Genomic DNA, 24,741 nt, shown 5'->3' with positions numbered 1-24,741 from the left:
TTTCATATATTTTCTTGAATATATTTAATGAATTTATGTCCATATGTTTTTTTTATAGCCATATATATTTTCAAATTTATTTATTTATTTATTTCTACATATATTTCCCTATTTATTTCAGCTTTTTTACGAGCAAAATATGGCAATCAACTTGTTTTGGACAAACCCACAAAGTGCGATGTTTCACCTTCCATTTGTTCACAGCTTTTATGCGCTTTATGTGTATCTTAATGTGAACATGTACCTCAGTTTTTTAAATATTGAAACAAACACCAGACAGGCTGGATTCCGTTGCCACCCTACATAGGAAAATGTAGGAAAAATGATTGTGCAATATAGCAATCTTGCATCTGATAAAACTAGCTTGCTAACTAACTGTCATAGATTAGCAAATCTCAAGATTACGGAAGAGGAGAGGTGACATGGAGTGGTTCAGTTAGCTATGTTGTGGCCAACAAGATATATAAATTGGGGCTCACTGTAAAACCTTTCCACCATTTCGCTCAATATTTGAGAAATTGACCTCTACATTCATGTAACGACTTGCTCACATTGACAAACGCTGTCTGTACCTATGAACGCATGTAAGGTTGGAACATCGGACATAGTGGGTTGGACCAAAGCAAGTTGATTGACAGATAGTGCTCATCAAACAAAGCAGACATTCATAGGGAAATATATAAAGAAATAAATGTGAAAATAAATCAGAAAGTTATTAAAATAAACTAAGAAAAAAAAACTTGTTAAATTGCACCTACATTTATATTTACATATTCATTTCCAGATGTATTATATATTTTAAAATGATTTTATTTATTTTTAGATTATTTTAGGTATTCATTTAATTTAGGAATACATTTCCACACTTATTTATTTATTTATTAAACCACCAATTTTTTATTTACTATTGTGGCACTCTTGATGTTTCATGTACCCAGTTGTTAAAAAACGAGGACAAGCATATACGTATATGTTACATTTCAGAAAGAGAATTTCTCCAGTGAGATGCATTTAGGTTTAATTCAGTACACTTTCAGCTGTGTGTTAAATGAAACAAATATCAGTTGCAACAAACATTTGAAAATGTGCTTGTACACAAGCGTGCAGGTACACTCTTGTACTCATTGTCTGTCCTTTCAAATCTTAAGGCTGTTAATATAAATAAAAATATACTGTTTATTTAAACCATCTGAGCAATTATACAAACGTTTCCAGCTTTTCTGAGTAGTTTCCATGCAGTGAATGTCTGATGCAGCAGCGGTTATAAATATCTTTAGTTTAAAGCTACAGCAGCACCACGTCTGAGAATTTCTACCCCAGGGTACCTACCAGAGCTGGGCGTTGTGCTGCTATACCACACTGCCACCGCAGGGTACCTACCAGAGCTGGGCATTGTGCTGCTATACCACACTGCCACCCCAGGGTACCTACCAGAGCTGGGCATTGTGCTGCTATACCACACTGCCACCCCAGGGTACCTACCAGAGCTGGGCATTGTGCTGCTATACCACACTGGCACCCCAGGGTACCTACCAGAGCTGGGCATTGTGCTGCTATACCACACTGGCACCGCAGGGTACCTACCATAGCTGGGCGTTGTGCTGCTATACCACACTGCCACCGCAAGGTACCTACCAGAGCTGGGCATTGTGCTGCTATACCACACTGCCACCGCAGGGTACCTACCATAGCTGGGCGTTGTGCTGCTATACCACACTGCCACCGAAGGGTACCTACCAGAGCTGGGCATTGTGACGCTATACCACACTGGCACCCCAGGGTACCTACCAGAGCTGGGCATTGTGCTGCTATACCACACTGGCACCCCAGGGTACCTACTAGAGCTGGGCATTGTGCTGCTATACCACACTGCCACCCAAGGGTACCTACCAGAGTGTGTGCGCAGGTGGCCGGTGAGGGCATCTCTACGGCGGCAGGCATAGTTGCACAGGTGGCACTTGAAGGGCTTTTCTCCAGAATGCAGCTTGATATGGCGGAGGAGATTACCCTTCTGAGTGAAGGAGGCTCCGCACTGGTTACACTGAAATGGCCGCTCCCCTGAAGAAAACAGACAGCAAACACAACTCATCAGGGTCCTGGGAGAGACCATATGCTGTATAGTTCTGAGACAGACTCAATGCCATACAATCCTGAGACAGACTCTATGCCATACAATCCTGAGACAGACTCTATGCCATACAATCCTGAGACAGACTCTATGCCATACAATCCTGAGACACACTCTATGCCATACAATCCTGAGACACACTCTATGCCATACAATCCTGAGACACACTCTATGCCATACAATCCTGAGACAGACCGCATGCTCTACAGTACAGAGACAGACCCTATGCTGTACTGTTTTACGGCAGACCCTAAACAATAGTGTTCTGAGACAGACCCTATGATGAACTGTTCACCCCAATAGCCACCCCATGACATCTAATCTTTATACAATTTGCATCCATCATGCATTCTAAATGCGCTCTTTATCATATATTTTCAAGTGGAATTAGCAATATGCAATTAATTATTAAAATAATTTGTTTGGTTGCACAACACCTAAAACCATATTTTCTAACTGCTATATTTACTTGAAAAATGTAATAAAAAATATTTAGACTGGCAGACTTGTCTTTGGACTGAACACGAAAGAAATAACAGCCATTTTCACACTGATGTTCAGGTGATGGGATTCTGGGTACTCTGGGGGAAATGGTGCGTAAGTCGCACACTTACTGACAATCAGTACATTCACTACAGCCATAAGGGGTCACCATCATCTGTCTGCGCAACAAGACCCCTGAAAGAACAATTCCGCCACCCTGAAGAGACCTGCGTGTGTCGGAATTATGTCTTTGTTGCGACACGCACTGTGAAAGAATTAAAGCTTCACCACAAATGGCAGCATCATGGCTTCAGTGTGAGGGTTGCTGTTCTACACTAATCCAGGGCACTGAAACAATGTAGCCGGCAGGACAAGCTACAGAGAAATGCAATCAAATGAAGCACAGGGCATGTGGAGTGGGCTGCCTTTCCCCTCTCCTCTCTGCTCTCTGCGCCTCCCAGCCTCTCAGCTGCCTGGCACAGCCAGCGAACAAGAGCCTTTCAGACTCAACCTGCCAGTTTTGTAACGCACCACTGCCTGGGTCAATTTGATCTGAAAATCTCATTTTTTCCCTTCTTCTTCGTCTCTAAAATCAGAGCGGCACATCACAATGCAAATTCAAACTCATTTAAATGAAGTGAAGGAAACACTTTGTGTTGAGAGCCACTCTTCCTGATCACCAGCTCTGGAATAAACCAATATCCCGTCTCAGCGTGTTGTGGCATTCTCAGGAAAGCCTTTAATACAGTCTACATCTTTCAAAGGCTGTATGAAATAAGCCACCAGTGAAGCAGCAAAAAATATAAAAAAATGAAACTCATTAAAAATGCATTTGAAGAGCACAGTTTCACCAGAGAATATTTTATATTTAAATGAGAGACACTTCATTATATCTGTTATTATACCTTCTTCTGCATTTACATTTTCCTTGTATTTCCTTTTTTCCATTTTTGGTTTCATTAGTCTCTGAAGAGTAGCAGTTAAATGCCTTTTTGAATAATGTTCTCCCCCAGTGGTTAGATTCTTCACAAATGAATATCCATTTTAAATACAAAATACTCTTAATGCTGTAATAATTGTAGTCTTCAGCTGGGGTCTTGCTCACCAGGTTGATTGCTGTGCAAGCTTAGTTTTAACGTTACACATATATCCTGTATGTACTGCACAGTGCTTTTGTTAATGTTGTCGTATGTGTGTTTAAACACCACATATAGCCTATTTCTAGACTTTCAAGACATTTAATGTGTAACAAAATATTAAATCAGGAAATGCAAGTATTATTCATGTACACTGTATTCAAATGGAATGAAAAATAAAATTCTGTGTTTTCTCATCATTTTCTATCTATAATAAATCGAATCTACTTTTATATCTCTTATCTTCATGATAGTAAACCCCTCACATTGATATGTTAATAAAGCATAAAATTTTACAGAAAATAATTTGAACACAAATGTGTATTCATACACATGTATATAACGTGCTTTAATTGCTTCACTGATTAAATTCAAAGATTGCCTGCTGCCCTCTCTTTGGCATCCTGTAATCACTACATTCCATAGTAAATTAATACCATACTGAAATCTTTATTCATTTCTATAAGACACACTGAGTACCTGCTGATAACTCAAAGCCATGCTTTAGCTAAATATGAGTGGTTTCTGGTCTTACAATCAGGGACAGGAAGTTTACTTTTTCATCCTCTCTACATGCTCTATGCCTCCTTCCAGGGCAATTCTTTGGTCTTCTAGCATCCACTCTCAAAGAATATCTGAACTTCTGTTTTGTCATTGGTTTAAAAAAAAAAAAAAACACGGATGGTAAATCATCCTGTTGACAAAGTGTCAGTAATGATTTATGTATACAGAGGCCCAACTCAGCAAAAGAAACCCATGGCAACATGTTGAGCAGTACAGTGGAACATCTCCTATTTGAACACTCTTTGTTCCACTGTTTGTTTCCCCTTCCAATCTTGCTTTTCAGAAAATACTCCTGAATTCAGGCTCAGGCTTTCTATCCCTGGCTAATCCCCATCTATCTCTCTCAGTGAAATGGAAAAGCTCATTTATGTGTATAAGTGAAGGTGCAATGGAAGAGCCCATTTATGTCTCTAAGTGAAGGTGCAATGGAAGAGCTCATTAATGTCTCTAAGTGACAGTACAATGTAATGTCTCTGAGGGAAGGTGGAATGGAAGAGCTCATTTATGTCTCTAAGGGAAGGAAGGAAGAACCTGCTTATGTATTGAAGTGAAGGTGCAATGGCACAGCTTGCTTGTTTCTCTCAGTGAAGGTACAATGAAAGAGCCCATTTATGTCTCTCAATGTAGGTTCAATAGAAGAGCTCATTTATGTCTCTCAGGGTAGGTTCAATAGAAGAGCTCATTTATGTCTCTCAGTGACTGTGCAATGAAAGAGCTGGTTTGTGTAGCTCAGTGAGGAAGGTGCAATGGAAGGATGTAAAGTAGGGCAGAGCTCTTACCAGTGTGGCTTCGCTTGTGAACCATCAGCACATTGGGGCCGATGCAAACTATTCCACAGATATCACACTTGAGCTTCCCGTTCGGGAGTCGGATGGCCCCAGCCGGGGAGTAGGCCTTCCCGTCTGGGCCCGGGTGGGAACCGTTCAGTTTGGCTCCTGAGGCATCGAGCACGCGCAAGTCCTCTGCACTCTCCTCCTCCCCAATCCTCTCACAGGCACGCCCATTCTCCTCGTCACTCTGAGCCTCTACTTTTATATTACTGGCTGGAAAAGAGGGCAGGGGCCGCTGTTTAGTGTCAGTATGTCTACAGGCCTAGAGAGTGACTATACCTCACTGGACACGAGAGTGCCAACATCTGAGATTTAAACATGAAGTATTAAATACTGGGAGTGGGGCTGTTATTGGGGATATGTTGTTTTTATTGGGTTAAGTGACTAACCTGAACATCTCCGATGTCCAGCTTTTATAATGACTCTTGTTATTGAAACTAAAGTTTGTGACTGGGCCCAGCAAACACATGCCAAGAAGTATGTCCTTACAAAACTACACTCTATATCCGTACTCTTAAATTAAACCGCCCCATGCATGCATTGTACCTTTCAATATCATTATATACACAAACCTTTAAATTAAACCCAATTTAAAAAAAACACAAGGGCCTATTTTAAGGACCCAAAGGCAGCTAGCATGCTGGTGCATATGAAAAATGCATGTCCAAATTTAAGGGAAAAAAGCAGGCTATTGACTGGGTGATGAGAACACTTTTCATGTTTACTGAGAATGAGCATTTTTTTCAGGAATTCTTATTATTTACTACATTCTCTCTGTCATTCCTCTGATGTGCAGCTGTCTATAATGCATAATACGGTATTAAATGACCCCCACAAACTCTGGCAATTACAACTACTACTACTTACTATTACTAATAATACTACTACTAATTATGATGATAATAATAATAATAATAATCATCATCATCATCATCATTATCATCATTTCTATCCACTATGTATAAAGCATTTAATTTAGTATTATGTTGGGTGAACCCCTCTGTGAGACTGCTGTGAGCCTATATTTTAGCCTGTTGTTCCACCAATATACACCTTGCATGAGTTTGGTGATTGCAGGACAATACTGATGCAATGAAATGACTGACCTCTGAAATACATAATAATAATCATTCATAGACACAATAACCATTTGATTACTGTTCACTCACTTTTGTCCATGTACTCTATTTAAAATAGTATGCTTACTCATACGCTTACATTTCTCCCAATCTATAACATAAAATAACATATATACAGTATCATGAATATTTATTTTGAGTTGACAGATATAAGTAGGACATGTTACTGTATCTGTGGATACCAAAGAATTTATATTTTCCTATTAATCATCTCATCCAGTACTCCTTTACAGGATCAGACTTGCCTGCCCTCTGTCTGCCCTCCAATTCACACCCCCAAATGATGATTCAGTGCTGTCTCACCCACTGAGTGCAACGTAGCACACGGAAAAGTAAGAATGAAAGTAAGATCATCACCAGCATAATTTTTGCTCCAAAATAGAGATCTTGTGCTGTCTGTTGTGCCATTGACATAGAGCCCTCAGTACTCCATGTAATAATGCCTCTTCTACCACAGGGCCAAAGGCCTTGTGACACTGGCAGAAAGATGAAACTATTCATGATTTATTCGCATTTTAAATAAAACATTCATTTTACATTTGCCTGGGGTCAGCATCCAATCAGAACCCTGTCAAAGCAGACTAATTTTGCTGTTTAATTAACCTTTTTTCTTTCATTTTAATATTTAAATTTAGATTCATTTTAAGTGTTTGTTGATAATGGTGAATATAGTGGTTTCATGATAATTATGATGAATTTATATATTGTTACAAAGCAAATATACCTGAAATAGGTCTGAGGTAATGTGATTCTTTATATCACAACATTTTAGCTACTTGAAAATGTGGCTCAAGATATTGCTTTTCTACAAAAAAAAATTAAGAAATAAATAAAAACTTACAACTGAAAATTGACCACCGCAGGTTCATGAATATCAGAAAACACACAAAATAACCAATGATAACTGTTGTAGAATTAAAATATAATGTTGGCTGTTACTCTGGAACCTGGCCCAGGAAGGTATAGTCACTCTTAAAGCAGTTGTATGTATGTGAATAACAATAATTCTCAAGAATTTGCAATTCTGCTATTGCAAATAATTAGAGACAGTAGTTACACATTCAGCCTTCCCCATATCATGGGTTAACTCCGAGTGATTCTACTTGCTTCATTTTACATTGCAGTTCAGTGGATGTGTGAATCCCAAATACATCATTTTTCATTCTTACATAATTATTTATCCTTCTAACATTCAGCAATATACTTATTATACAATTTAGAGGGGATTGATTTAATTTAGTTAGGATTGATGGGACATGGAAGTAATATCATATCTCAGATTTGAAAGAAAAGGTATCCTTCACTGTACTGTACATAGTATCATCACAAAAACATGGTTTCAGCATGCAAAAATGCCAAGTTATGCACACAAAGCACTGTCTATAAGCCATTAATTAAAACTTACCATTATAAATACTGATATCAAAACAAGGCCAAGTTACAACAGCAACAACGACAATATTGTCTACTGTAACTCACACAAATTAATAAACAAGCTCTATTCCCAAGAAATACTGCCCAGTGTTTCCAAAATAACTTAATGTAACTTGCCCCTGTGTTTTTTCATTTTAACAATGAAAGAGAATGTGAACATTGAAAGTATGAAATCCCAATCATTTATAGTGGAAATAACCTGCAATTCAGATGTGTTACACATACAAAATGGAATAAATGACTACACTGTATGTTTGAGCAATTGTCTCCATCCAGTGCTTTGTGTGTATGAAAATCACATCATGAATAAATTGCATTATTATTATTATCCATCCATCCGTCCATCCATCCATCCATTATCTATACTTGCTTATCCTGGTCAGGGTCACAGGGCTGCTGGAGCCTATCCCAGTGTACATTGGGTGAAAGGTAGGAATACACCCAGGACAGGTCACCGACCTATCAGAGGGCAATTATTATTATTATTATTATTATTAGGTTTAGAAAATTGTGTTCAGAAAAGCAAATTTTTTTTATTACTTTACATTGCAAAATAAATTGTACCTCACTTATTTGGCTAAAATTTATTGGACCCACAAACATGAATGTCCAGATTGGTTTGCAAGATTAAATATTTATTTAATAGACTGAAATACAATAGCACTGCATATTTATCACACTGAATGGTTTCAGATGTTTTGACAAGGGAAACTGAGTCAAAACACAAAACACATTTTAAAACGGATTACATTTATTATAGTTGTCAAAGCTATCAAACACGCATATCACCCATGTGAAAAAATAATTGCCCCCTTAGTTACTCATCAACCAATAAATTTTTTTTATATATTCAGGTGATTAAACACAGCCAAGTTTGACTGCAGTCAGCCCTGTTGAATCTAAACCTCAATCATATTTAACCTTACCATCCGAATGAAGTAATCACCAAAACGTTTCTACAAGCACACTATGCCATGACCAAAGGAAATTCCAGAAGAGATGAGAAAAGTTGTTGAAATATATCAGTCTGAAAAAGGTTACAAAGCCATTTCTAAGGCTCTAAGACTCAAACCACAGTGAGAGCCATTAGCTCCAAATGGAAAACACTTGGAACAGTGTTTCAAGGAATCTTTCCAGGAATGGCCGGTCTGGCAAAATTTCTTCTAGGGCACAGCAACAACTCATCCTGGAAGTGACAAAAGATCCCAGAAGAACTGAGACAGGACATCCAAAGAACTACAAGCCTCTCTAGCCTCAGCTAAGGTCAGTGTTCATGACTCCACAATAAGAAAGAGACGGTCCAAAAATAGAATTCATGGGCGAATAGCAAGGCAGAAATCACTGCTAACCAAGACAAGCATCAATACTTGTCTCACATTTGTAAAAAAGCACCTGGATGATACCCAAGCCTTTTGGGATAATGTTCTATGGACAGATAAGCCGAAAGGATGACACAGGTCCCATTTTGTCTGGCGTGAAGCAGATACAGCATTTCACAGAAATTCATACCAACAGCAAACTACTGCCGTGTGACCAGGATGACTTGCCATTATTGAAGGAACCATGACTTCTTCTCTGTACCAGAAATTGTTTTAAAGAGTATCTGACCCTCTGTCTGTGAGCTGAAGCTGAAGCATAATTGGGTCATGCAGTAAGACAATGATCCAGAACATAAAACAAGTCCACATCTGAATGGCTGAAAAGTACTGCAGAATAAAATAACTGTAGATTTTGGAGTAGCTTAGCCAAAGTCCTTGACTTGAGCACAATAGAGATGCAGTGGCAGGACATAAAATGAGCAGATCATTCTAAACATTTGTCTGAATTAATGCAGTTCTGCCAAGAACAGTGGGTCAAAATTCCTGCACAGCGATGTGAAAGACAGATGTAAAATTATAGGAAGCGTTTGGTCGCGGTTATTGATGCTAAAGGTTGTGTGATTAAGATGAAGGAAGCAATTACATTTTTGTTTGGGTGAAATGAGTGTTTGAACTTTTTTCATTAAATATATGAAATAATAATTTTAAAAATGACTTTTGTGTTTACTAAGGTTCCCTTTGTCTAATATTACATTTAGTTTAAAGATCTGAATCCATTCAGTGACAAATATGCAACATATATAAACGATGGTCCGTAAAGCACCTTTGTTCATATCCTTTTAGCTAGCATTGTTTCCAGCACCTCTTTTGAAAGCTAACGTATGTGGCGCTCTTTTGAAAGCCGTAATTCACCTTGTCCACGTCCTAATGAGATATCAACATGCTGGTTAAAATGTGCATCATAAATACGATATAAAATAGTTGTGTGGTGTTCATTTGGTTTTTGGTGTTTGACAAACTGGAGCTAGCAAGCCTTTTCAAGCTAGCATTGTTGGCGCCTCTTTTAAAAGCTATTTTTGCGCTATTTTGAAAGCATTTAGCTAAACATTATTTCCATTAGACATACAAAAACTCAGCTTTTTTCCCCCCAAATCCTCTAGCGCTATTACTCTATACCTGGTGTAATCGTAGCCTTAAAAAAATAAATAAATTGCCTTTGGCTTCGCACCAGTGCATTGTGTAATCAATATTAATCAAGAGTATTTCTCTGTATTTTCAACAAATACTGACTTAAATTGATTTTCTTTTGCAGAGTTCTCTACATTTGGCGCAACAGCTCAAATGGAAACTAGAGCACAAGATCAGAATAAAGGTAGTTATGGATATTATATGGAACCAGCTCTTTGCTCATTGACTGTTTGTCATTGTCAAAACACAATTACGATTTTAGCCTGCTGCGTGTGTTACTCAATGTATTTTTCTTACTTGGTCCAATTTAATATCCTTTCAGCTCCCACACATGGCCTTATGACTGCTGCCCCAGTGAAGAACCTGAGGTCCAGCCTTCCCCACTCATACATGCCTGAGACAAGAGTGACTGTATTCCAAGTTGAACAATGCACGGGAGGCCTGTGAATTTGGGCAGTGTGATTTGGAACTGTATAGTACATAATAAGACTCTATTGAGCTCTTATAACCGTATTAAATAGCTAACATGGAAAGCATTTTTGAAAATTAAATAACATGAAAAAATGAATGTGACATTTCTTTAAGGGTGATTACAAGCCCTTAAAAAGTCTTAAATTGTCTTAAATTTATTTTTGTTCATAAAATTTTCTAATACATCATGACAGTTGAATATATCATGGTATATTTATCTGTGGTTACAATGTGTTTGTATTTGAATGGTAAAAGCCGGCAATGTGTCCTTTTCTTGGACCAAAATAAACATTTGGACAAATGTCAATGTTGTCGTTTTAGATCATTGTAAAAATGTTAGGTAGCTAAGAGTACAACCTGCCTGTGCTTACTTGTGTGGCAAACTGTCTTAAATGTTATTCTAAGAAGCATTTAAAATGTCTAAAAAGCCTTAAATTTAACTTGCTAATGCCTGCAGACATCCTACTTTAATATGTGGGGGATCCTAACTTAAATGTAGTTCACCGCTTGAAAGACAAAAATACTCAACACTGTTATAATGTTGAAATCATTGGTCTATGGTTATTACTGTCCTGAAACTACAACAATGCAAGACAATGTATATTTTATTGACAAGCAGTTATGGGTGTTTTAATTTAGTTCTTGTGCACTTCAATCTGTTGACATATCAAGAAATTGTAATGATGGTAATGCCATCATTTTATCAGAAAAATACTAGGGAGGATGTAGTCATGATATTCTCTCAATATGCTGCAGTTGATGCTTATGTGATTATGGTGATGAGGAGGTACTGCATATTATGCTAGCACATATGCTTTGGGGGACCTGCTATGGACATTGCACTAGTGCCAGTCACCCTTTTTATGTTGTTTTTGTATCTAGTTTTGTATGTTTGTCTCATCTTCTATACCATAATTATGCTTTCTTCAGCACATATTGCCTACCTAGAAATGTAACTTGAACCTGATCTCAATTAATTGATATTCTATACAATGACAATAAAGGCTTTCTATTCTATTTGGGCTTGATATGTGTACAGTTTTTATTGCTGCACTGAGTATCTTTGAAAATAAATTTTGAAGATATGAATTACAGAAGCAATGGCATTTCATTGGTAGGATAGAATGGAGATCAAAATTACAACACCATGATATACCTTTTTTGAATAAACAAAATCTAAATGTATGGTGAGGGTTTAGTAAGTAAGTGACCAGTCAGCAACGTTGTGGAAAGGTGAATAACGTAATAAAGGAGTTTAAGCAACGTGTCAGCGACGTAAATCTATAACGTTACGACGGATGACTGCCTGGCGACGTAATCACAACGTCGGGGTAAGGTTATTCTATTACATTGTCAAACGTAAAGTTTAAGGACGTAATTGTTACATATCCACAACGTTGTTTTGTGACGTCGCAGCGATGGGGCGCTGGTCTTACGTTTTTACGTTAATACTACGTGAATTGATACGTAAAGCGGACGTTACGAGACCAATAGAGGATGTTAATAGTGCGTCACCACAACCACATTTTGTTAGTAGGGAAATTCAATTTATCCGTTAAAATCCGTTTTAATCACCAAGTAGTCTACACTTAACAAACAAAATACACCAGTCTGTTATCAACTGTGTTAGCTTTCAGAATAACCAGCAAAAACAAAACCTGCAATTCAATTTTGTTTGCAATCTATGCATTGCAGATATTTGCCATGAATACGAGTGAGGAGAAAGAAGTGCGGAATCTGCAAATAATGTTGATTAAAAATGTGCACAATTTCGTACTGCTAATGAAAATACATGTAGGCTATAACGCCAAGGCTGCTCGATAAAACTGCTCATTTGGGGAGAGCTGGCTGTATATGATAGTATTGAGTAGCCTATTTTCTGGATTAATTGTATTGATACTCACTGCTTAGTGATTAAAGCGGATTTTTCTAAATTGCATTTATCATTCGCATTTATCATCTCCCTAACACAATGCGAAGAAGCTGTGTGTCCCTTTCCAATTGATTAGTCAGATGTTTGCATGCTTGTTAATCACTGAAAATGAATTAAAACTGTTTGAGATCAATGATTAGTTTAAAGGAAGAAAGGGAGGACCAAAGAAGATGACGACAGATTATTTTCGGTGGTAAAACATTTTTTCAGCATTAATGACACTCAATAAACTTGAAATATTTTATGTAAAAGCAGGCATCAATAGTATACATTCTTCTTAAAACATTGTTTTCCTTAATTACAATTATGTGCACAATACATTAAAGATACAACTAGTTTGAGATGAGACATTCATTGTTTTGTACCTTTTTTCACCCACCTCCCACCGGATCTCAGGGTCCACCCACCTCCCAAATCCCAATTTAACCCCTGGGCCTAGCTAACATAACTTTAGAAATATGGAATTTGCAAGGCAGCTACAATAACCTAGTTAAAAAGTGGTCAACACTAGAAATGCCAATTAGACTATTGTCACATCGATAAACCTGCTGTCATGAAATCCATATGGTTCTCCTTCATGACTTTTCCTAAATAGGCCTATATGTATTGAACATTGTGATATAATTTGAATATCAATACTGTAAAGGCCACGAAAGGTCAAACTGACTGTCATTGAGCTTGCCTGTATGCTCTTGATCATTTTATTACAGCCTTGCAGAACAAGCCCCTGGCTGGGCAAAGCTTACAACAGTAGTCAGAGGTTTTTGAGCCAACCTTGTAGTCACATAACTGCCCGAGTCATGAATTGGGTTTGGTACCAAAACCCGATAGCACTATGGCACCAGTTCCCATACAACTGGTACCTACCAGACTGAATTGCATCACATATTTCAGTGCTTCATTTTTATTGTGTTTACTGAATTTACATTCGCTCAGTCGTATTGCTAGCAAGCTAGCTAACTTTAAACTTGGTCAAAAGCCAAAAGTGAAACTGTCTAAAGAACGGCTGTATTTCACCCAAAAGGATTCGAACAATGAGGCATTTCTTTGCAGCAAACAGACATTAATTAATGTTGTCCTTAGGGTATACTCAAAGGTATTGTTTTAGCTTTGGTATTGTTAAAGTCTAAACGAAATCAATTGTAGTCATGAAACCGTATTATGTTGAGTTTTATGATAGCTATTATCATATTGTGATAGAGAATGCATTTCAGAAATATAAATGAGTTTCCACAAAGATTATACCACTGTAAAACCAATAGTTTTTTGGCAATTAGTTAGCAAGCGAGCTAGCTTACACACAAAACAAAGAAGGAAACCGCAAAGTTTTAAAATGTGTGTACACTTCCTTATATGCCATTTTGTCTATGTAATATCCTGCAATTGGCTACTTTAAAGATTAGATGTTGATATTGCCAGATATAGCTGAATGTCCAATGGGTATAATTAATGATTGTGGTACTGGAGCATTTGTGATGATATAATTGACAGGAGGAAACACAAAATAACACAAGTCCGAGGCTTTATTGTATGGACATGTGAAGTTGTATCTGAATTCTGTATATTTGTATGTAGCGAGAAGGTACAGAAGGTTAATGTTCTTAAGAGCTGAGAGTCTGTGGTCACTGTGATTATTTCTGAAGAGACCCTGATAAATGCCAAACTCTCTGTATTGGGCATGCCTATACATTGCCATACCTGCCATCTCAATGTATTGCCATAAATTGAATAAAGTTAAGTTACTACATTTGACAAACACATTATAACATAAAAATGCAATATGACAATACACAAATGGTAACTGGTCTTAAAATACAGCATCCACACAGAATTAATGTGTTTAGGCTTATGCTCTAATTTTCCTGATACTATCCCTGCTGATTAAAAATAATCGTGAGATAGTTAACATTTCCTTTTTTTTTTTGCTTAGGGAATAGGTCACCACCGCTTCTCTCAACATCACACTTTTGTGAAACGAATGACAGCGAGATAAACAGGAAACAGAGACACAGGAAGAAGTGTGAAACTGGAGAATGCAGTGAACTACACCAACCCGCAGTGAAGGCACGAGCAGAGCAACGGAAAAACCAAATGTCTGCCAGATCTTTCTGAAGCACCACCAACACAACAGCATCAGGCAAATGATTTAAGCACATATCACAACATTATCAAATATTCATACATGCAGCAACTGTTTAAGTTGATCAAGGATGCAAGAACAACATGCAAGCAGCATGTAGTGCGCAACTTTCTTTAAAAAATACTTTTAAAAAAAGTTGCTTGACTTTATAAATAAATTAACCTTATCCTTGGAATTAATCCCAGGACACTATATCAAAATTAAATGTCCCTAAATTTTAATGACCATTGCTGTTCTTGTGAATTGGATGAGCTATTTGTCAACATCAGCTCTGTCTATACACAAAAATATAGAAACTTAATCTCTGCCATAATGCAGGAGTATTACACAGCTACAATATTCTTTTTATTATGATAAAGTATAATTATATTATATATGATAAAGTTCCATTTTCAGAGGTACTCAGACCTCTTTTGTCATATCAGGTCAATGGGGCTCTTTGGTAACTGAACAACAAAAGCTGTGCAGTCTGTATGTCACAGCAGAGTCAGAGTTTCCTCATCCATGTACCACTGTTTGTACAAGCTCAGAGCTAAGAGGAAGAAGTACAGATAATGAAATATAGGAATCTAGGGGAAAAGGAGAACCGTCCAACTGAAATACCAAGAATTATGGAGAAGTGACAGAAAGGGAAGCAACGATAGGGAATTATACAACCATAACTGAAAGAATCTTTCACAGTTCACTCTGGGCTGAATTTATGGCACCTTTTTTTATCCCTTCAGTCAATGCAAAAAGCCATCTTTTAATTTCAGCATTTGGGAAAAAAAGAGGAAATCACTCAAGAACCATTTCAATGACACATTTTTAACTATGAAAATGTGGAAATGTGGAAGAACTCTACTTGGGTCTTCACCATCATCTATGAAAACACAATTTGAGCATTATTACTGGACTCCTTAAGCTGTACTGTGCGATCTCTCTCAGCTGTACCACAATGTGCCCTGTCACAATGCAGTGTAATTAAGAATGGCTGAGAGAGTGTGCAGAACACTGACATGGCTCAAGGGCTATATAACTGGCTAGCACTCATGCTTAAGACGATCCACTGCAAATCAGATTCCCTGCAAGACATAGTTGTCCCTTGTTCACATCACCATATGAAAAAAGGGCAAACCTGAGAAAAAGAGGAAAAAGAGAGTTAAACTCTAAAGTGTAAGATCACTACAGCTAAGTGTAAACACCTCTGGTGTTTTTCAAGGCCTGGCTGGGAAACAGGGAACCAGTACTGCTGACGTGATATGTCTCAGGAATATGGGGAAGTCATGTGTCGAATGAAACAGTGGACCACTCCAGCATGCTACATTCCACAGTGCAAAAGACACATCCTAATTTACCCTGGTCACCCTGAACAGGGAAGCACGCACACCACAGTTTAGACAATGTTTAAACCAGAAATTAACATATCTTTGCCAGGATCTAAACAAACAACAGTGCAGCTGGTAATGAACTCAAACTGACTGTCTTTCACAGTTCACCCTGGTCTGAATTTATTTTTATATATTTAGCCCTTCAGTCAATGGAGAAAGGCATCTTTTCAGTTCAGCATTAAAAAAAAAAAAGGAAATCATGAAAATGTCGTAGAACTCTCCCAAAGTCTTCACCATCATCTATGAAAACACAAATTAATAGTGCCAATTAATCCTAGTCTATTCAGATAATTCACATGGGATGTTCAGTGCAACATTCCAATTTTTTTCTTTTTTTTCTTTAACCTTTATTTAACCAGGTTATACTCACTGAGATTAGAAATCTCTTTTTCAAGAGAGACCTGGCCAAGAAAGCAGCAGTCGATTACAGACACAACAAAATTTCAACATTTAACATACTATAAAAGCAGACAAACAGCAATGTTCACAGTCTCACAATCTGGTTACACATGAGTAGTCTGTAGTGCAACTAAGTTCTTTCTGGAGCTCATTCTACGCTGAAGGAGCTGAGAACTGGAACGCTTTTTTGCCAGCCTCAGTACGAGCCTTTGGCATAGACAATAAAACACTGTTTTGTGAGCAAAGCCGGCATTTTCCATTTGTCTGCTGGACAATATACATGCAATAAAGGCAGACTGTATGGGACAGACTTTACTGGTGAAAAAATGAGTGACGAGTGCATAAAATAACTGACAGAAAATGTAGGCACAAATACTGAAGGCGAGCGAGTCTGTAAGGAAAAGAGCAGGTCTGAAAGTTCCTGTTTGTGTGTTCGTGCCCTCGCACCCTAAAAATAAGCCACGCAGCAGGCGAGCCGAGGTACATGTGAGTGAAACCATACAGACGTGTCACTCAGAAAACAGTGGCCTTGGTAACTGCACTGCCATTAGTAACCGATTTTAAAAGGGCGGGGCGCACTCACAGAAAAAATTTCTTTGACTTTCCAGAAGGCTTCTTCAACCCAACTGACAAAGACAAACAAAAGGCTGAAAAATGTAATTAATGATACAACTTTCGGATGGATTCATCCCATAAAATATTAAAATGAATGAATCAGCATTATGATGACTATTTTCTGTAAGAAATGTGTAGGTAACCATAAATAGTGAAAGAAAATATCACTGGGATGCAAAACTTATGTTGTCATTAAAATTCCATCCCATTTTTTGTTCAGTCAAAAAGGGCGGCAAAGATAGATGCTGCACTAAGTTGTTTTTTCCTCAGGGTACTGATCAGGGTGTGCCTGAGAGAGGGCTGGCACTGCACCACACCAAAAGCATACAAACTGGAACATATAAGGACCTGCAACCATGATGTGGCTTTGCTCTCCTGCTTCTGCCTGAGCAATGCACAACTGAGTCGTGCTGCAGTTTGAGAGATCCTGAGAGATAATTTTAACCTTGATACATTTTGGCTTTATCGGAGCAGAAGAGATGCAGTGCAAAGATAAACACACCACTTCCTCTCTCTGTAGAGTTAGATCTGCAGGCACTACAGCACACATACACACACACACGCACACACACAGTTTCACACACAAATACGCACACATACATATATGCATGACTAACACACAAACGCATACATGCAAGCACAAAAAGTCACATACATTTGTGAGCTTTTACTCACACAATGGCTTCACAGGCGGACACACACACCAACACTCGCACATATATGCACACTCATGCACCCACACATGAATTTATACACACACACTTATGCACACATGTGCACACAGTTATGCACGTACACACATTCATGCACATATGCATACACACATACAGATGCATGCATGTACACAAACATGTCACATGCAACCAGACGTACACATACATGCAATAACATGCACACAAATGCATGCACTTTGTAACACTTAAAAACACTTATGCACACAACCACAAACACATACTCCTCCAAGTCTATGAAACTATGCACACAGCAAGATAACCAATCCCTGCTTCACATATTGGGGGTGAGCAGATGGTGTAGAGAGCTGAAGAAATAGGTACTGTGTGCTCACATGGAAATGGGTGGGGCAGTCTTCATGGCTTAAAATATCAAAAAGGATATAGCTAGTTACCTAGCTAGCCTGCTAATCACAGGTTCCCAGCACATATTTTCATTAGAGCATCACCGAAGTCTGATATATAATAAGTGCATATGAACATAGATTTTTATTTATTCAGAAACACTCCTTCCAAAGAATCATCATATACTTTTCTCAGTCACAGCCAACTACATTACAGTGTTAAATGAGGATTCTCACTGCAAATGTTCTGAAAATAAAATATCTAACTTTTCCATTCTATTGATCTTCAAGCAATCCATATAACGACCTCTTTAATGTAGCCAACAAAAAAAATGTCAGTTATCTTAAAACCTGCTGAATAAAGTTCTAACTTCTTTTCCAGCGTTCCTTTCACTTTGATTCATAATGCCTAAATGACTAAGCACGGGTATGGAGGGCTGGCCTGACTGGCCCGTGATGCAACCTGCACTGAGTCAAACAGAAAGCAAAGTCCCGTCTCTGAGCTCAACCACAGTAGCATACAGCCCCATCAGAGGGAGATATTCCACTGAATGCAGCTGCTGAATGCTGATGCTTTGGGTCAAACGAGGAGAATGCAGGGGAGACTATTTACTGTCAAACAGACACCAGTGGTACAAATAAAACATGCAAAAATGCATCACTAGATTCATGCCTTGGGAAAGACACTTCATATGAACTTTGGTTCATATGAAGAGATGTTCATATGAAGGTGAGGACCATTTTTTAAAAATAAATCAGGGCATTAAATGTATAAAAACACAAGGCATAAATCAAACGATCCATAAGGAATTCACATCAGACTAGAAAATGTTGCCCTCTCATTCTGAGGCTGTGCTGAGAGAAAAAAAAGGCAGCGATCGGAGGAAACTGAAATAGGATGTGCAAGAGTTTCCAAAGAAGAAGAACTTGCCATCAGCAGGTTTCAACACCCTTGGAGATAAAGGCTTTAGGAGGCAAGCCAAATGTGGTGGATCAGAGCGATGCTTCGCCAGACACCAGTACTCTGCACCTGCAGTGCAACTGTAAATGGGGTCCCACTTTCACTTCAACCGTCACACGCTCATCCCTGTAGCTGGCTTCTGAAACATGTCAGCTCATATCACACTACACCCTTGTCGGTTCTCTGCTGTTTTCTGGATTTGAGTAGAACTGTGTAAACAAAGGAAGAAAGCAATAATAATTTTCTGTAATTTTCCAAGCAGGCTGAAATAGTAATAGTAAATAGCAGTAATAAACCAGGTGCCAGGCAGCTGCATGGTTTTGAATGATTTTTTCCCCAAGCATTTTTTCATTGCACAGACAGTGTCAACGCACTTGCTCTTTGAGTACAGGCCAATATTTCCATAGACTGTCACACACTGCCATGGAGGTGACTACTTAGGAACAGTAGCTTTGCAGTAACTGTAACAGCACCAATGGATTTCCTACAACAACATTCAATGATCCTGGAAAAAAAATTTGTTTCCATCATTGGCAATACCTAGTTACCACTTATTTTACTTAAATGGGTTACTTTGCAAAAATAATCTAATTATAACTGCATTTAAAAAAAGTTTTGATCTGTTTTAATTTGAGAGGATTAATATAATATTTTTTGGTGATCAGAGGGCATGGCTAATGTTCTTAATTTGTCTCTGCTTATCCTACATAAAGTTATACTAAAACCAGGCCCAATTCTACAGGTGTACCAGGGTGGACCAGGCCAACCTAAACTCTCTCCATGCCCACCCCACCACATATCAGGACCATCTAGCACTGTATGTAAATTGTAAAAAGTAAACATGAAAGAAATAGGACCATATAACGTGCTGCTTTGCTACATGCATTTGTGATCTGCAATTTATCAGTGGATTTTGCTAACCTGAGCAGAAAGAGTAACTAAGGAAACCTGAAGCATAAGGAAACATAAAGTATGATATTTGACATCATGAACCAAAGGTGGATTAGAGTAGATCCTAAGGTAGGGGCTAAGCTAGTTAGCGCTGTCGATTTGCAGGCGCTGATAGAGCTAACACTGTTAGCATGCAGCCAGAATTGCTAATATTCTGTATATACACACAATTGGTATCAGTCTTCTCTTATAAATATTGGCAAGACACTGCAGCTAAAAAGTATATTTCCCAAAAAGTGCCCTGGTTGTTGGCTTCGGGAAGAGTCCTGCAACTCTGATAACCTTTGACTCAAACTCGAATTGGCTGTTTTGTTGTAATTGTGTCTTCTACACACTCATCAGAGTCAGAGTAATCTGAGTCACTGATAATGTAGTTTGATTCAGAATCAAATATTTCAATGCTGTCCATTTCTGTCACATTTTCAAACAAATGCTGTCCATTTCTGTCATATTTTTAACCTAAAGGCACAATAGCAGGGCTATTTGTCTTTAGTGTATTACGTCAGGCATCACAGGAGTCATTTTCCAGCATGACTTCAGGTGTTTCCATCAATAGTGACCAATTCGACAAATTTGAAGCCAATTAATTAAAGACTCAAGACTACATTGAAATTTATGCTGTTATGCGGGGCTTACACTTTAAATTCATGAGGCTACTAAGCTACCTACTGTAGCTGTGGCCTACTGATTGGCAATGACAAACAGGTGATAATCTTAAAGTCTATGATACCAGGACTTTGGTAGCCATTAAATGAGCATGTCTGCCAGAATTTAAATAACAAAAAGTTAATAAATTAATTATCATGCACGAGCTGTTACTGAGTCAGGTGAGTTTTTAAAAATGTGCACTGCAATTACAAAAAAAGCGTACAAGAACTCTAGCTTCATAAAAAGTTAGTCTCCAGCTTTACAAAATAATTTTACAGTGGCTGTGTGTGGAACTCTTATCTTATCCTTAAATTCAGTGAACAAAAATCCAGGAAATACAGGAATATGCAATTAAAATGCAAAAGGCAATAAGGAAAGTTAAAATCCATTCTTGCAAACACAGGATGACATGCATTAATGCAGATTAACTACAGGCAAACAGCTTCTGGGAGGATTCCATTTTCTCCACAGGATATTGCAGAAACACTGGCTAACTACAGACTGAGTCAGTAATAGGTATTTAGCAGATGCTCTTATCAAGAGCAACTTACATAAGTGCTTACATGCAAGCTAAGGCAATTAACAGTGCTGATGCTAAGTTATCAGCGTAAAAATGGTAGTAACCCATACATCCATCCATTATCCATTTATACCCACTTATCCTGAGCAGGGTCATGGGGGAAGCTGGAGCCTATCCCAGGATGCATTGGTCGACAGCAAGAATACACCCTGGACAGGGCGCCTATATATAGCAGGGCATGATAGTAATTGTCAATACATAATCTTACAACAAAAAATTTGATGCCATAGCAGGTGCAAGAAGGAAATAGAAAATGTAGTGTAACTGGGAAGGAAATGGGTTAGAGGATATTTTAGATTTAACTTATGCATGCAAAATGTTCAACAAGTAGAGAATTTTCAGTCTGCAGTCTAAATCAATCAATGCAATGTTCAACGTTATTTATGCAATAGACACATTATAAATAATATCATAGAAATTTGATCATGCATATATTTTATATATTTTGATAACTGAAAAATATGTTATATTTTTAAGAGATTTAAATATTAAATGCTAGTTACATGTATGTGTAATTTTTGACAGTTCAGACCCTGGATTCATCTATAATGAAGTATTTTGTTGTGAAAATTCAATATTTCATACATGTAGTAGTTCCTACTTCAACGTAAGGTCTAGGCCAGGCCTTCCCTAATTCCTGGGGGCCCCCTCTGTATGCTGCTTATTGTTCCAACCAGTAGCAATCCCAGAATTTCAATAAGATGTTAATTTTTCTTAATTAGGTACTTTTTCACATTAAGAGGGATAATTGACCCTCTTAAGCCATATTATGTCAGAAATAACTATACATGCATCAAAGAATAAATTTCCCATGTTCCTTTTGTGCTTATTAAGTTATATTGCCAACAATTGAACAAAACAGGTAAAACTTAAATTTAACATTGAGGGGAATAGATAGGCTTTTAACTGATGGACACCTGGCCACTAAAACTAACCATCTGGAAGATAATAAAGAATTCAAATACAAAGCAAATGATAATGAGTCAACCCTGTATTGTGTTAATAAGTTTAATGAAAAAATTATTAAAGAAATTAAACACATGTTTAACAACCTAAATAGGGGCCTATTGATTTACCCCTGTCTTTTATTTAATCAAAAAAAGCCAGAAGTACTACTGCAGGGGATTGAACCCAGTTCTCCACAGTGGTAGGCAAGTGCTTATACCTTTACACTACCCAGACCGCCATTCAGGCTTAGTTTCTTAATACTCCATCAAACTCATGAGGCCAAGCTCAGCTGGAACAAAAACCAGAAGCATCACTGGCAATCCAGGACCAGGGTTGCCTACCCCTGGTCTAGACCACAAAGACCTCAAATACCTCAAAGACAATGGCTGCATGCAGGGAGCTGTTTAACGGTCACAGTCTGTTTCATTATCCATACGGATGCCTTTGCTTCCTGTTTTTAATGGCCATTAGTAATTTGTTGGCTGTGCTGTCAGAGAGAAAGAAAGAGCATGCTACCTTCCTAGTCACATGGCACAACAGCCTTTCCACTCGACTCAGCCCTGGCTGACACCAAACTGAAAACTGAATGCAGGAATTTGCCTAAATGGTATGGAGAGTTTTCTGTACAGTAAATGAAAAGAATTATCCATTCAGCTACTAAGCATATGATAATACATTTCAAAGTTGCAATGACACAAAACTGGGTATGTTTTCCTGAGGAATCCCAGATACAAGAAGGAAAAAAAATTTGGAAAACCTTCATAAACTTTTTAAAAGGTGGATAACAAAATAGAGAGGTTTAAATAATCTCATACGTCCTTTCACTATATGAATCCACAGACGCATATAGGGCTGTGACAATCCCTTCTTTAATTTGAAATTGCGCAACTCACCATACCATAACATGTCCCTGTTTAAGCTGTCAAGTATTTAAATTTTACATAAAAATATAAATATATGAGTTGGCACAAGGAAGCGCAGACCACTGATGAACGGTGTCTGGGGTCAAGTATACCTGCGATACCCATTTCAAAGGTTCCAAGTGGACACTGAATGCAGACACTGAATGCACTGAATGAATGCAGGTGAATGCGAATATGGTGAAGCAGGAACACACAGAAGACCTGAAAACACAGTCGGCCACATCTTGTGAGAAGGCAACTTTGTGCCTATAGGTCACTTTTCTGTGTGCATTTATTGGGGCTGTGAACAAAAGAATTATGACAGAAAGCTGCTTGAAATTTTGTAGTTTGATTTGAAGGGAACTTCATAGCACGCCACTGAAATACCACTGAGGCCAGGAATAACTATCCAAAACTACAAACATGAGACTTCCTCCTCTGTTCTCAGCAGTCTTTCCCACTATATCCTCTTCCTGTAACAGCTCTCTTTTTCTCTTTACAGATTCGCCCACACCTCTGCCCACACTGTTCCTGTAGTTTTCCACTCCAAAATATAAAAATAAAAGAACTCCTATCAATTAAACGTTTGACTAGTGACCACATTGAGATTTTTCTAAATGGTGGATGTTGGATTCATTTTTCTGTTTCTGAACATGCTAAATTTAGATGAACTACCATACTATTATTACTGACACTGTTTTTATGTCAGTGTTCTGCATCCATCAACAATAAAAACTGAGTCAAACAGTGAGTGAAAAGGTCAGTTACTAAAAAAATGCCACTTAATTTTAAGAATTAGTGTTACTCCGGTAATGTGGCAATGTAGGTGGAAATAGATTCATTTAACTCAGTTTAAATGAAAAGAAATGTTAAACAATATTAAATATTTCAATTTCCAAACAAGTGTGTTGTTCTATGGTGAGGCATCAGGTCATATACACTTCTACAGTCATCTACAGACTTAGGCAACAGTTGGGATTTCAGAGACTTTTGGGGTTACAGAAGTGACATTTCAACATACTTCTTTTAGCGTAGCTTGTGGTATAAGCAATGACTAGGAACCACAAGGACACAGCAGTAAACATCCTCAACTATTTGTAATTTTTTAAATGTGTAAGCATGTGAATGGGGGAATGTCCATACTTAAATATACTCCAGAAGAATAATAAAAGAACTACAAAAGTAAAACAAGCCCTGTTGATCATCATGTTCATCTGTGTGGGGAGGAAAGAACTTCACTGCACAATAAAAATAACTGCACCACAATATGGACAATATTCCAGGTTATTCCTGAATTAATAGTGTGATATATTCAAAATGATGGGTCAACACTTTTATAAAAATAAAAGCATATAAAAATGACAGATTAAGAAAATATACATTTTCAACACATCCATATAACTCATCAGGCCACTAGTAACATATATATGAGTGTTTTAAAGCTTATGAACATAATATAAATTTATTCATCTTCTGCTGTGTGTATTATGAAATTAACAATAAATAAATAACAATAAATAATGCAAA

At 37.8% G+C, this 24,741-nt stretch overlaps 1 protein-coding gene across 11 annotated transcripts in view; it reads right to left on the bottom strand.

Moving 5' to 3' along the window:
• Nucleotides 1–24,741, bottom strand: part of ikzf1 (IKAROS family zinc finger 1 (Ikaros)) — a 46,664-nt gene that overhangs the window by 7,952 nt on the left and 13,971 nt on the right. For 6 of the 11 annotated variants that reach the window (XM_064337402.1, XM_064337387.1, XM_064337411.1 and 3 more), the window contains exons 4-5: nucleotides 5,091–5,354; nucleotides 1,891–2,058 (exon numbers count right to left, since the gene is read on the bottom strand). In XM_064337402.1, the coding sequence (XP_064193472.1) occupies nucleotides 1,891–2,058; nucleotides 5,091–5,354 (432 nt within the window). The remainder of the gene's footprint in view (nucleotides 1–1,890; nucleotides 2,059–5,090; nucleotides 5,355–24,741) is intronic. The other 5 variants (XM_064337465.1, XM_064337444.1, XM_064337455.1 and 2 more) reach the window with 1 other exon arrangement.

This window comes from Anguilla rostrata, chromosome 1, assembly GCF_018555375.3.
Source record: "Anguilla rostrata isolate EN2019 chromosome 1, ASM1855537v3, whole genome shotgun sequence".
NCBI lineage: Eukaryota > Metazoa > Chordata > Actinopteri > Anguilliformes > Anguillidae > Anguilla > Anguilla rostrata.
This window is presented reverse-complemented; position numbering and strand designations above follow the sequence as displayed.